At 44.3% G+C, this 15351-nt stretch overlaps 1 protein-coding gene across 1 annotated transcript in view; it reads right to left on the bottom strand.

Annotated features, from left to right (window-relative positions):
• LOC128441773 (cadherin-4) overlaps positions 1-15351 on the bottom strand; it is a 210685-nt gene that overhangs the window by 59311 nt on the left and 136023 nt on the right. Inside the window, exon 4 of the mRNA XM_053423858.1 lies at positions 1063-1295. Coding sequence (XP_053279833.1) covers positions 1063-1295 — 233 coding nt within the window. The remainder of the gene's footprint in view (positions 1-1062; positions 1296-15351) is intronic.

Genomic DNA, 15351 nt, shown 5'->3' with positions numbered 1-15351 from the left:
AGTCTTTGAACATCTGCTTTTTTTTATGTGCCCAGTGAGGACAGGGCCTAAATTACTTCCCAGCATTGGCATCTCAAATTTGTTTCAAGTAACACACTGGATAAAAGTGAGTTTGTTGCTTCTACAATAACCGACACTGGCCAGGTTGTGTACAGTGAGGGTTTTAGAGCTGCTGCAGCCAAAAGCAACATTATGAGAAAGGTGAGACTTCATCAAAACATTAAAGTTTGTGTGCCACAAAACCCACACAATAAAGCCAAAGAAAGCTTTACAGGACCAATAAAGGTCTGTGTAGAGCTGAGGGAGCTGCAGAGTCGGGCGACAACTCTTCATGTTTCAAACAGCCTTTTGATTTCAGCACTTTTTCAAGTTCATTTCAAACCATCTCACGCGGCTAAAGATGTCTTTGAGTATTAATGACAAGGAAGTGACGTCTGAAACAAGAAAACGAAGCTGCCTAACAAGACGCGGTGAATCCATTATGTCTCGTAAGTGATACGTCTGTCTCAGCCCGTCCTGCCTGAGCTGTTCCAGCCTCGCACGGTGTCGGTGAACATGCCCCCCCCCCCCTAATCACACGCGGTGTCGTTACCTAATCTGATTAACAAGCTGCTGATATCGACGATGAGATGAGGTCTTTAGTGGGTCTGCTGTCATGGGGACGGGCTGCTCGGTCCTCGTCTGGCCACCGAGAGCTTTTAAATAGATGACTGAGAGTTGAGGGACCCGTGGGTTATCCAAGGCCCAGGATGTTTTCCAATAACAGCTTATGGCTGGGGGGAATCAAACCCTCCCCCTGTGGCAGTGTGATCCTATCACTTTTAACCATGTGCTACTGCCACTCCTCGCTGCTCCGATCCCTCTCTCTCTCTCTCTCTCTCTCTCTCTCTCTCTCTTCCTCTCCTTCTCTAAACCCTGAGGAGTTCTGACCTGATTCTTGGCTTTTTCTGTCACCACCCCATTGCAGAAGATTCGATAGGAGGAAGACGCTCTGGGACGATGATTGAAATTTGAAGCATGATATTTGTGTTTGTGGGCGTGCTCACCGCGTACAGAACTCACCTCATTCTCATTTTGTGGAGGGGACGGTGGCGGCGGGTCAATCAGCGCCAGTTGGACCACAGTCTCCCAGACGTGTGCCTGCGGACCACTGGCTGTCAGTTTAAACTGGACCGGCTCATCTAGGCTGGCCCCCGCTCCCCGGGCGTAGATGGACCCATCTGTCCGCACGCTGAAGATGGGGTCACTGCTCCGAAAAACCACAGCTTCATTCCCCATGCAGTCGTCAAACTTCACTGTGGACAAGGAGAAGTGAGACGGTTTTAATATACTATTCATTAAAGCAGCTGATATCGGTCATAATTAAGTAATGAAATAGGTTGAAAGTACATAGCGGCATATGGGACCGAGGCAGACACGGCTGTTCTCACACACACACACACACACGCAGACAAACACACAAAGACGCACACACAGGGCGTCTGTAGTGCACACGTCCCAGCAGGAGGTCTATAGTAAAGATTGACTACTTATTGTACCACTGTGCCTGGTTTGATACTGCTGCGTTTGACCATTAGTTTGAAGGTTAAAACGTCACGAGGAGAAGTCTCTCGAGGATTTTTCTATAACGATGGGGGGCTTTTATTGTGAAGGGGGTGAAACACATTGTTCTTTCAGCTGAATGTATTTGTAGTTAATTAACTGCTACAGAGAGGAGTAGTGATACAGAAACAAAGCAAACAAAGTTGCAACTTTTGGAAGACAAAGAACAACTCTGATTGTTTTCCCTGTTATGAAAAACACTTTGATTTTAGCTTTTTAAAGTGAGGGCCACATTACTCTCTGTTTGATCTTTCTCCAGTGATCTCAGCCCCGAGCTCATCCAGTCATTGTCTTTCCACAACTTTGTGTCTAAGCTGAGTGAAGACATAAAGCAGATGCTCAGTGTTTAACATGTCGCATCACCAGCTCACTCTGAAATATATTCCACAGGAGCGGCTGCAGGGGCATGTGAATGGGTTCTTCTCTCCAGAAAGAGCAACATCATTGTATATTTTGCCATTTTCAACAACTACAAACTCGTATTGAGTTCAGTGCACTTCAGAGGCCTCCCTCACCCCCAGTTCTGAATCCACTAGAACATCTTTGAATTGCCCACCATATACTGTATAGTACCCTGGGAATCAGGGCTGTGATTGAACTAACAGAAGAAGCGATTTCCTGCAGAACATGAACAGAACATTAAATGACCTAAAACAGCCAACTGTAAGAATCAAATCAAATCTTTTTCGGGGGATATCCAGCTGGAATTCTTCATTTCACTTCACTGGGAAAAACAAATTCTTCTCAGAGAATATCAACTTTCACAGATTAGGCAGAGCCATTTTTTCTTTTTACAGCCTTGTGGGATGTTCGGTATGAGACGGCTCAGCAGGGACTAAATTAAACTCAAGCCTGACTCTTCAGAGCCTCCTTGCATCCTACATTGTCTTGACACTAAAAGTAATGTGCCGTAATTGAGCTTGAAAAATCGAAAAATAATGATCCTAATGCACCTCCTTCGAATAAGAACATTATATAGAACAGTATTTCTATATATTAAGTTTCAAATGCTCCTTCAACAACAGGCACTGACTATGTTTGCATGGACACCAATGATATGACTATTAAACATCTTCTTATTCATTACTCTGAATAGGATGTTTACCAGAGTTGCTAATAGAATAACACCCTCATATCCCTCCTTGCAGAGAATAGTCTGATTATCACCCACAACAAAATAACATCCACTCATCATGTCCAACGTTCCTGCCAGAGTTTTAAAACCACAACCTGTGATGCTTTAATGCACATTGTTATTTTCTTGTTTACACTCAAACCCAGAATGCTGTGAAACCTCTAGTACGTTATCCTGCAATTAAATTATATTCATGTCTACATAAAGTGGATAAGGTCAAAAAAACAATGCACATGTATTCATTCTGTTGAAATGTATTAATCGGGTTAATAGAATAATATTGGCATGTAAACACGTCTAGAAATGCAATTACAAGGGGTCAAGACATAAAGAGCCTTGAATTCTATAGTTAATATATTAAACACTTTGGTAGTTCATGAAGTATAGTACCAGTGCTTCTATACTACAACATATGGAGCTGTCTGTATGTGATCTCTTATGAAACTACCAGACAAAGGTAAGTGTATCCCATAATGTCCTCATCCTAACATATTCAAAATGCTGAGTTCAAGGCCGTGATGCAACACCGTCTCTCCTCTTTCTCACTTTACACATCTGTTCAACAGCTGAGGCCAGACGTCCAGACAACCTCTCAGAGTGTTCAGGCAGAGGGGACAGCTGCTCAACAAGTGTCCAGGTCTAGACAGGAGGAGACATCAGATGGATCACATCAACCAAAGGGGCAGAACAAAGCCTCCTCCGTTCAACATTTCAATCCCGAAAAGTCTTGGGAAAGCTTCCTCGCTCCTTTCTGTTTATCTGATTCTTTCCCTTTTGTCCAATCTCATTTCCTCCAACTTTATTTTTGCAGACTCTCAAAGATTCGAGTTGGAAGGTTGTGGGGAGACAATAACAAACTCACCAGTTGGCAAGCATGTGCCCGTGCAAATAGAGTTCTGGAAGGCTGCCTGATTGTATTCACAATGAGATGAAGACAAAAAACTGAATTCAAACTCTTGTGCTTTATTTTATTTTTCTACTTGTCTGTGAAAGAGTCAAACACTGAAAAACTATAAGTGTCTCCTCTCTCTCTGAGTTGTGCCCTCAGCCTGTAGTGGTGCAGGGCTATGCTCTAGAAGTGAAGGCCTGTAAACTTAAGCTTCATTCTGAGGGAAGTATTGTTAACCATAGTAAATAAAGTATGCATATCTGGGTTGTATACAAAAAAAGTTTACTATATGGACGTCTTGTAGCAGGAGGAACAACATTTGGATGTTTGGGTTTGGGTTAGTTTGGGTTTATTTGCAAATAGAAAAACCTGAATAATGATTAATGTTGATTCAGGTTTATTCAAATTAGGTAAATGTTTTTTGTTAATCGATCTTTGGAGTAATTTCTAGCAAAGATGGCAACAATCACCGAGTTTTTAGAATGTCTGTGAGCTGACGTCAATATTCAGCTTCTCCTATTTGTAAATTAAAAACTATTGGGTTTTGGACTGTGGAAAAAAAACTAGACCGTCTACCCGTCATTTTACTTTTAAATGTTTGGCCTTTTTTCCTAGATTTCAATTTTTATCATTATTACTATTACTCGTGCAGGCCTGGAAACAAGAGTACCTTAAACAGTGCTCTCTCAAGTGCGGACTTTACACGTCGTTAAATAGATTAAAACTAATCATTAACACTCTAACACAGTTAAATCCAGGACTTCTCAATTCAGTTGAACAGCATGCATGAAACACAGACCAGGTTGAAAAGCAGTAAATGTTTCAGGTTAGTTTCAGGAAAACTATAAAAGTCAAAGTCAATGAGCCAATACATGTTGAGGCAAGTAGAAGTTATATAATCAATCTGTGTGTGCGTGCGTATGTGTGTGTGTGTGTGTGTGTGTGTGTGTGTGTGTGTGTGTGTGTGTGTGTGTGTGTGTGGATGTGTGGACATTTATTCTCTATGATTGGCTGCACGTCTCAGTAATGACAAGCAGAACTAAGTGCACCGATACCCACACACAAATGGAGTGACAGGCTGCGCATAGAGTTCCCAGAGGGTCTTGTTTTTCCACCAATTAAAGAGAAAGACAGTGCAGATTCTACCTCTCCATCAACCAAACACACACACACACACACGCCAGACACACACAGACACACCTCCGATAGCTCCTCTTTCACCCGGTTTGGTCGATACTGCTATAAGAGAGATTATACAAATCGGCCAACAACAGAGCAATGATGCCCAACGGCACAGTGCTGCACATTAGCACGTCGTCTAAAGCAGTGGACCCAGGTCGTGCATTGATCTGGCAAGTAACACCAACACCAGTGTGCCCAGCAGCCAGCCCAGCACTTCTACACTGTTTAGTCAACGTGAGCCGTCACAACCCTGAAACGCTACAGAAACCATCATGTGCATATCCACACTGGAGAGGACATTTCTCTTTTTTTAATCACTATCACTTTGAGGCTCAGCAAAGATCCATGCTCACTTTTCTCCCAACTCTTTTCTCTTTTAATTAAAGTTCCTTTCACCCTCCAACAAGACAAGGACAAGGAGGAGAGGGATGCTGAAAGGAGGTGTGACCTTCTTCTGATGGTTCTCTGGACAGCCTGACAGGAAGTAGGTGACAAGTGTTGAAAGGGAAGTGAGAAAGGGATACAGTCGGGGGAGAGGGAGAAGGCTCGGGAGTGACAGAGAGAAGGTGAGACGAGAGGGGGAAGATGGAAAGGGTGAAGGAAGACAGGGAGAGAGAGAGAGATGAGAGGACAGAAAGTGTGGAGTTGGCAATCAGAGAGACAGTGAAATGATGGGAGAACATTAAAGGAGGAGAAAGGAAGCAGGTACGGAGCTCATAGGCAGATTGCACTCAGTGAAGTGGAGATCTCCACAGGCTGCAGCCATTTAAATTGTTCCAAGCATGATGCATGGAATGCTTCAGATGTCACCGTGCATTGCAAAACAGCAAAGAAAACCCTTTTTTTCTGGTGCTAATCCCCACTTTAATCAGGCCCACTGAGGACAAGAGAGCGGGGAGGAAGGGAGGGCAAGAAGAGGAGGAGAAGGAGGAGAGAGGGATGTGAGGCGGAGTGGAGAGGGAGGCTGGAGAGGCCAGTGGATGAGGGCCTGGCACTGGAATCCTGGCTCGGTGAACTGGCTCCGTCTCACACAGCCACACTGGAATGGATGGGCTGCTCAGATGGCTGTTTAAACAGGTTAATTGTGCTGGCCTCCCAGGAGATCGGGACAGATGGATAGATGAATAGGATGAGAGAGGAGAGGAAGAGAGAGCAGAAAAAAGATCGACAAAGGCAGAGCGACGGGGCTGGGAGAGAGAGAAACAGAGGGCGGGATGTAGAGATGGATGGCAGGAGATGAAAATGGCCACGGATCAGACGCTCCGTGGGGAGTGGGCCGTCTAAACTGCAGAGCTCCGCCTGACTCTGATCAGCGAGTGAATAAACAGAGCCAGGTCCACTGTCCACGCACTGATAGACTATGAAGGGAGAACAAACTTGTGATGGAAGGGTGTTAAAAGCAAAGTCACAGGCCCGTCAGGGAGCTGCTCCACTGAAGCCAGTCGGGGGGGAGAGACTCGCTCATCCCTCCATCCCGAACCACAGACCTACAAAGGGACGCCGGCATTGACCGGCTCCCGTTTCAAAAGAGCTCACAGGCTGCACACGGACACAAACCGAGAGGGAAGCAGGAATCGAGTGGGGAGAACACATCAAACCAGACATCAGAGAAACAGAGGAGGTATACGAAATACAAATGTCTTTATTTATTTACTGTCAAACAAAACAAAACGTTACTTTTCAAACATGCCTCCACTAGATCCACTATTGTACTCTTTCTTGTTTTCTTTATATTTCATGTCCACATGCACTTCAGAGATTGAGCTTCTGTCTTGTACAACAAATACAAAGCCACAATTTGAACTATATGCCTTTGAATGCTTCTGCCAAGCAGCTTACATCCATATCTATCCAGACTCATGTGATGAACATAGTGAGGACTTTGAAGGATTTTAATAAAATGATTTCTGTCAACATTAGAATTTAGATTCTTGAGTTTTCTGGAAGTATCATCTTAACAAGGTCAAAAAATGTGATTGTTAAGGTCACAGTGACTTTTACCTTTAACAAACTAAATTCAAGTGAACCTTTGTACCAACTTTGAAGTAGTTCCCTCGTGTTATTCATGAGATACTATATTCATGAGAAAGAGATGGACAGTGTGGAAGTGGAAGGACAGATGAAAGGTTAAATGGCTGATGGATGGACAAACAGACAAACTGACAAACAACCCTACAACAAGTTTCCTCCTGTGCTGGTGTTGAGGCATGAAACCAATTTAAGGAGGTGAGAGTTAATGTTGAACTGGCCGATGTTACACACATTAATACAAAGTTTAGTGGTTAGAGACTGAAAGAGGTTTTATTTAGTTGGGAGGAAATAGAGAACTTGTGAGGGAAAATGATTGTTTGTGTATCATTAGCTGAGACTAATTCTCATAATGAAATGAACTGAAATTAGAAAAATTATATCAATGAGCTTTTAAAATCAAGGCTTTAATTCTTAAATATATCCCAGTTTAGGATTTCAGATCACGCTTTGTTTTCAACTTTGTTGTTTCCCAGTTTCTGTGGCTTGAAACTTTCTCTGCATTTGCTTATGCAGCAACACTGCATGTCTGCAGTGGACTGTGTACCATAACGAGAATGTCAATGTGTGTGTGTGTGTTTGTCCTGGATATGCATGGCCTGTGGTGTCTTATGTAAAATTAAGCAGCTTCACTGTTTTTCTCGGTTGAACACTTGCACTTTTCTTCACCACTCGACTATCTCTGGGTGAGAACCCAAAATGTCAGCATGAGATATTTGCCTGTAGATGAATCTTGGCAACTTCTCAGCCCCAAACACTTCTCCTGGTTTGCTGGAAAACACGATCAGTTCTTATTGTCCTCCTGCATTAACTCTTAACCACGTGGCTGAGAGGGGGTTCGGGTACAAGGAAGGACTTGAGGCACATAAAGCTACTGAGAGCAATATGTGTATGCATTACTGTGCTTATATCTTGAGGGCACTCCTGCAAGTGTGGAGGTCATGTGCCTCCTCCAAACATCTATGCTTATTTTAAACCTCTCTGTCAGCAACAATTCAACTCCGCTCAGAAAGAGGCCGTGCACGGACGTTGTGGTGCTGTTTGTATTTGTCTTCCTTTTAATTTGTTTTTAGCACAAGAAAATATCTTTGAGCTACAAAGTCAATTTTCTTTCATTTAAAAAGACTCGATATTAGAGGACATTTTTAATTTGACTGGAACACTTGCCAGAGAGCTTTACAGAAAACCTCTGCTATCAATTCAGATTCAAAGGTCCACACTTAAACAGAGAGGTTGAAATGTTATGTTATGATTCATTAATTAGTTCGTGTTCATCTGGATTTTCTCTTTTCAGTCGTGAAGCCCTGTTGTATGGATAATCAAGGCGTCAGTTGTGGAAAGGGGTCGTCCAGTTAGACAGACTGGCTGATCTCAGAGCTGCTGGCTAACACCACCTCATTTATGCAAATATACACAGTTTGATTTGAGCATTAGATTAATGTGAGGGCGGTCCAGATTGAATTTTGCAAGGATCCATTAAAATCTGTTCAGCGCAGTTATCAGATGTTGAGGACGCAACTGTGTCGCCCATTTCAAGCACAACGCCCCGGAGTGCATGTGCGCACCAGACTGTATAAACACAAATCATACAGGTTTAAAATCACACTCACAGAGAGACCAACAACAAACACTAAATGAAACAATGTTTTTTGGGGGCTAATCACTGTCTCCCTGATGACTGATCAGTATTCCTCCAAACAGGCTCACAAGGGCCTGATTGGCCTCCATCAATTCTCAGCCATCTCTCACAGTAAGACGAAGTGACTTGGTGTCAACAGCCCAATCCATCACGCTGTGTCAGTCCCTGCATGAATACTGTATGATATACAAGTATTAGTGCACAATGCCGACGAATGTGTGTGACCACGACCGACAATGACCCATCACTCCTGCATGAAAAGCTCATCACTCCCACACAAAGACGTCAGACTCTCCACAGACCGAACCGTCTGCGTAGCTGCACAGTCTCCTGTTGCACATCTGTGAGTCCCTCTAATGAAAATCAAAGATTCCTATTTTCTTCACTCTGTATTGTTTTTTTATTAAACACGCATTTCCGGCTTCTTAGCCGCCTGCATTGTGGTGAGATATGAAAAAAGGAAGACAGACAGAAGGAAAGTAAGACGGCAAGAGAGAGAGAGAGAGAGAGAGAGAGAGAGAGAGAGAGAGAGAGAGAGAGAGAGAGAGAGAGAGAGAGAGAGAAAAAAAGAGAGAAAATCTTTTGGCAATTAGGGCTGGCTTTAGTGGTGATTAGGAGAGAAGGCAGTGGGAGAGAGAAAGGGATCAGGGAGAATAAAGCCTCTCCCAGGACGCTGGAAAAGTCCCTTTGTAGAAAAAAAAAAAATGAGAGAGAGAGAGAAGATGAAATAACAGGCGAATGAAAGTAAGCACTTCCCCAACTTTTATTATTTGGGAGTTGTGGGTTGGTGCAGTGCTGGACAGCGAGTTTAGTTGTACTACACATACACACACACACACACACTCAGAGACAAAAAGGTATTTACACAGCCGACCACAGCTCGCATGCCTATGCTCCTCTGGGTCATTTGGCCTTTTACCCGGCCTCTTTGCGGTTATCGGGGGAAACACACTCCAAAACGCTCTGGGTGGCGGCGGCTCAGTGCGTTTACTGGATCGATCACAAACTCAATGATGGATTTGATACGTACAGTATAAGTTACTGTTCCCGGGAGCCTCGGCCCAGATTTTGTATCACCACTGTTTGCACTGCGATACCAGACAAGGACCGAAGCCCTGCAGCAGGAAAACCTGATGCAGTCAGACCAATGGAGCTTCACACGGTGCAGCAGTGCAGCAGACGGGGGGGGTCAGCGTGTTTGTATAATGCGGGCTGGGGCTGCCAGGCTGTTAGTGGCTCTTAAGGATGAGAGACAATGATGGAGGTGTTGTTAATAACTACAAAGGACAGTTTTGGCAGAGACGAGGCAGCTTCATCTTTAAGATGGAGCTGCTCACTGTTCGGGGGACAGCTGCTGTCAACCACTTGCATCAAGTCCGGTTCTGATGGATTTCGTTTCGCTCCCATGCATTTTAATGTTGCTTACCTTATTTAACCCTGTGGTCTATTTAGTCTGCATTCAAGAACCAACAACATTCAGGTGCCAGCAATCTCAAGGTCAGTGAATTTGTGCATGTGTGCATTTTGTGTCCTTTCCTCCCTAAACCACATATCTATCATCTTCCCCCAGGGCCAACCAATCCCGGTCCACTGTACTAGCCACTGAATCGCTCTTTATTTTCTGTCACAGTGGAAAACAGTGAGAAAATGCAGAAACACAAGTATAAAAAAGACAACTTAGTACAGGCCATCAAAAACAAAGGCTTCAACTTTGCCTTTATTCCAGTGTTTGCCTGCGAGCATCAAATATGCTTGTTGTAAAGAAAAAGAAATCATTTTCATATTGTTTTCTCAAGCTTCCCCAAGGAAGCAAACAGCACAAAATTGCTTTCCCCTACTGCTGGAGGAAATACCGGCTGCATTTCTCGAATCTAATCAACATCTCTCCATCAAAAACTTTAAGAAAAGGTTCTGTTTTTCCAATTATAGGGGTCAGAGCATAGAAACCAGAAACCAGAGAAATCCCTCTAGCCTTTAAACCATGGAAAAAAATACATGTAATTGCACAATCTGTATGGGGGATAGGGAACATGGGTTTTCAGCAGTAAGTAGGGATATCTCTTCTGTTTTTTCTTCTCCCTTGTATGAGAGCCATCAGGCTGTGATCCCTAAAACCCCTGGATGATGGTGGACTACTATGGCTGAACCATGCAATTAGTGGTTCTGAAGTTTCACTGAGATAAGAGCAGAGCTGGAAGTTCAGCAAACGGCCAAACCAGGGACATGAACACTAGAAATACAGAGTGGTATGCATCAGTAGTGACAGCAGAACACTATGAAGTCAGTATGTATAGACCGTTTACATTTTCATCACTTTCTATAGATTTGTCCTTTGTTAAGTTAAAAAACATTTCTTCATATGACTGGATCTTTGTGTTTCATTGATGTAAATAAAGATGGAAAACAACACGGCTCCCTAAACCAAAGCTTCTTGTTTGCCTCAGGTTTAATTACTGCAGTATAGGTTTATAATCCCTGCCTCCTCCATGTTAGCAGATGGGACATTGACCAACAAAACATGGCAAAAAATACACATCAAATGTTTGTTTTTTTGTATGATGATATGATAATGCAATGAAATGTCATGATTAGCAACTATTACTGATTATTAATCGGTCAATGCGCGTGTCTCAGGGGGACGTAATACCACGGCTCCAACCTGGATGTGTGGACTTTGCTCCAAATGACTTCATCCATGCAATAGCGCAGCATGGATGAAGGTTTTTCTGGCTTCATTTCTGAATAGTGGGAGGAAGTGGATACATGTCGTCCACTTCCACATTTCAAGTTATTGAGTTAAAAAAAAAAAAACTCAGCTGCTGCAGTCGTGCAAAAATAGCTCTTATTGTCAGCTGAACACAAACTGGAATCCATATTGGACAACTTTGCATCTCTCACGATTTATGTCCAATTCCAACAGATTCAATGCTGAAAATATAGGCCTGTGCTTTGAGGAAGAGGAGAAGTCCAGGCAGATGTATTGTTTGGCAGTATATGTCCAATTGTGTTGGAGAAAAACTTTTTGTGCCATAAAAGAAAGTCCTGCAATAAATGTTTTATTAACTGTATCCATGATATTTCCCTAATACCACTTCATAGTGTTCTTTCATGGGTGTCCATTTTTGCAGAATGGACCAATAATGCTGTTCTACTGGTGGCGGCTAATGTTTGTAGCCCGAAGCAGAGATGAGGAGCCGGCTACAGAGGTCTCATAAAAATGATTTTTAACTCCACATCGCCAGAGCATGTGTTTTTTTCAGCCCAAACCCACCAAGAATACATACACTGTTTCCACTATATACATTGTGCAGCTATGAGTCAACATTTTATGATTCAATAAAGGACAAAGGTTACCTGTATGTATGTGTGTGTGCGTGGGTGTGTGTGTGTGTGTGTGTGCACAAACAGGATTGCACTAAAAAACCTGTGAGCCAGAATATAGTGTCATGAGCGACCTGCGGGAGACACATTAGTCAGTGATGATTACTAACAACATCTTCCTGAGGGCATCTGTGTCATTACGTGTTTGAGCACATTATGTTTTTTTCTTCCCATAATGCCGCACTGAACCATCTTGTGGGCTGAATGAGGAGCTTTTACAGAGAAGTGACTGATGGGTCTTAAAAGTGTCGCCTAAATGTGTCTTTGGGCTGGTAGACTATAACGTAGCCTGGCCGGGTGGGAGTTGCCTTGTTTTTTGTGTCTACGTGAACGTGTTTGTGTGCGTTTTGTCTGCACATACAGGTTGAGGGGGTCCAAATCTCCTTCCTGTGAATGGACGTGTGAACTACGGGAACACTTTACTGCAGCTGCTGATACGGAGCACACTGATATGACAAGCCAGATAACCACTTTTCATCTCCCTCTCACACACACACACGCACAAACAGACACACACACACATACAAACACACGTACACACACACAGAGAGAGGGAGAATCACAGAAGCTGGAGGCTGAAGGAGGCTGGCAGAGGAGGGATCCCTGAGGTACAAACAGACAGCAGTGTAACAACCCCCCCCCCCCCCCCCCCCCTCTCCCCGCACCTCACAAAAACACATTCTCAAGTACACACAAACAAACACACATATGTTTTGGAGGCAAATGCACATTAACCATTTGTCAGAGCATCAGCGATGGTGCACTAACCTTCATTGCAGCTAATTGTTGTGCAATCTAGCAGGAGAACGCCCGGAGCTCTATTGGAGAGGCCATGTGCTCGCAGCATGTGGTGTGTGTCTGTGCGTAGGTTTAAGGGCAAGCGTGTGTCTCCGTTAGTTGTATATACACATAAAAAAGTGTGTACATTAGTGGGGTTATACTATGTGTGTGTGTGTGTGTGTGTGGTCTGCTTATGGCGGGGTTTGTTAGTACAGGGGAAAATAAATTAGCAGTGCTAGCAGGTTGCTCTGACAAGTTGTGTTAATGAGAACATCCTCCAGAGCCTTCTGGGCCGGGGAGTGAAACCAGAGGCCATGATCATCTGTTCACTCTGGAAGACGGCGAGGAGAGAGGGAGGCTGCCAAACGGCAAAGAGCCGGCACGATTAGACCCCACCATCTGCAGGAGAGGTGCTAATGTGTGGTTGGAACTATGGGCAGTGGGAAATAACAACTGTATCATAGAAGAAAAAAATTTGCCCAGAGGACATATTAAGCTTTACAATGATGGTTGAATGTAAATTAAACTGGAGTCTGCATCTCCTCTGGAAATTTGCACACTATGCACTTATAATACTGAAAAAGCATATATGCAACTGAAAAGTCAAACAGCCTCTGGGCAAACAAGCGAATGGGATTTAAAGCATTGTGGTAAAGTATAAAAATTACCAAAGGTGGGTTTGTGCCCACAGGGATTGTGACAGCTCCACTTGACCAAGCTAATGATGAGAGATTAGTCATTCAAAATGTCCTGCAATCTGATGTATGTGTTGTAAGTGTATTGGATGCTTTGTGTGTATATGCCTCTCTGCAAGTGTGTACTGTATTTGTGTGTGTGTGGGAGATCAAACATGTTCTGACAGTATGTGCTCACGCATATGTGAGTATTTGCCAGTGTGTTTACATCTGATTCACCTGCACCTGGCACAGTAAAGCAAAGCTGTCTGGCTCCTCGTGAGTTTTTCGCAAAATCACAAACCAAGTTGTGGGGCTTTGGAAATGCATGCGGCGCTTCGTTGTGTAGCATTACCATGATTCATCTTCACAAAACTGCAAAAGCTTGTGATAATCGCTTTAGCTAATCCCTGCACGCTTCGGGCAAACATGCATGGCAAGAGTGGAGGGGTGGTTCTTAAACCCGAGGGGGGTGAGCTGCACTGGGTGATGCTGCTGGTGTAGGTGCAAAACGGCCACGTATGGAGGTGTGTGTGTGTGTGTGTGTTTTGTGTGCCACTAACATTACGACAATTGCGTTTTGATCATGTTACATTTCAAATCAACTGTCAGGTGGAAATGAGATGTGAAGGCGAGCCGTGGAGCTCTGGGTCCGTTTCACCCAGTTAATACATGTTTGCCTTTGATTATTTCACACCAACTGTGCAAGTGTGTGTGTGTGTGTGTGTGTGTGTGTGTGTGTTTGCATATCTCCACGGCCTCGGTACAATCTCGGCACGCTCGCAGCTCAATCCAGGCAAATCCATCACTGTCTATCACCACGTTGACAGAAAAGTCTTCTCTCAGTCTCAGCTCGGGCTGCCTGCAAAGCTTCACCTGTGCTGCTTCTATTTCTAGACTTTGGATGCTTCCAGTAGAACGAAAGCACAAAGGTTTACACCCAGACTGACACCTTCCCGGGATATGGCCTATAGACATGGCCACAGGATCACCTCATTAGCATCAGAGGGTGCTCTCATCCCTGACAAGCGAGACTTCACTGCACCCCTCTCACAAAATAATGAGCAAATATAACCTCTAATGGCTAAATATAGGTAACCGCGGTCCCGGAAGACTCGGAGCAGAGCACGTACACTGTGAGAGGTGTCTCGGGCATTTTCGAAGTTTCGTCGCGGTGTGGGCGTGAGGAGAGCGCAAAGTAAACAAAAGACTTTAAGGAGGAGGAAGCGATAGTTGAACAGTGTTTGATGAGAGCTCTTAGCCTGTAGCTATAGCACATTAGGCACAGATGAGCCACAGCCGGCTCCCACACTGTTAATGTGGAACACATTACAACTGCACAATGAGTTATGATTGCCATTAAAGAGCAAATGATTCAGACTTCACAGCTGGATTCAGAGGGATCACACTCCGCTGTGCCCCGTCCTTCCTCCTTCCTGCCCACGCTCTGGAGACACTCAGGTGACAGGCGCTCCACCGGACTCGCCTCACCGAGCGCGTCTTCTCACCGAACACGTCTTCTCACACTCGGCGAAGCTTTTGCGAAACGTTTATGCAATTTTCTTTGGGTGTTTTCGTCTATGGACCTATTTGCGTCGCATTAAGCAAACTTGAGCTACGAAGTGCATGATTGCATTAGCTGTGCGCAACATGATAAATTGGTAGTTTGTGCAGCTCACAGACTTCAGCCGAGATGAACTCAACCTTCCTTCTCTCTGGAGACACCCCTGATTCTTTCTCTCTATCTGATTCTTTCAGTGCTAGCGGGAGGCATGATAATGGCATCATGCATTTTCGTAAGCCATGAGTGAGCAGTACATAGGGGCTGGTGGCGAGAGCGGAGGGGAAGAAGTAGGTAGATTCACAGACGAAGGTACCTCTTGTTCAATTGATCTCTCTCTCTCGCCCACATGATCGCCCGCTCTCCCTGTTGGGCCGGGAGCCTAGCTGTGAAATGAATGAGAGGTAAAGCGTGGGCAGTCGCTAACGCTAAGATAAGGACGCCGTTTTGTCAGCCCCAGCCTAAAGCTCTGTCTCTCTG

The sequence above is a fragment of the Pleuronectes platessa genome, chromosome 6 (assembly GCF_947347685.1).
Source record: "Pleuronectes platessa chromosome 6, fPlePla1.1, whole genome shotgun sequence".
Classification (NCBI taxonomy): Eukaryota; Metazoa; Chordata; class Actinopteri; order Pleuronectiformes; family Pleuronectidae; genus Pleuronectes; species Pleuronectes platessa.
Note: the sequence above shows the minus strand (reverse complement) of the source record. Positions and strands in the feature narration are given on the sequence as shown.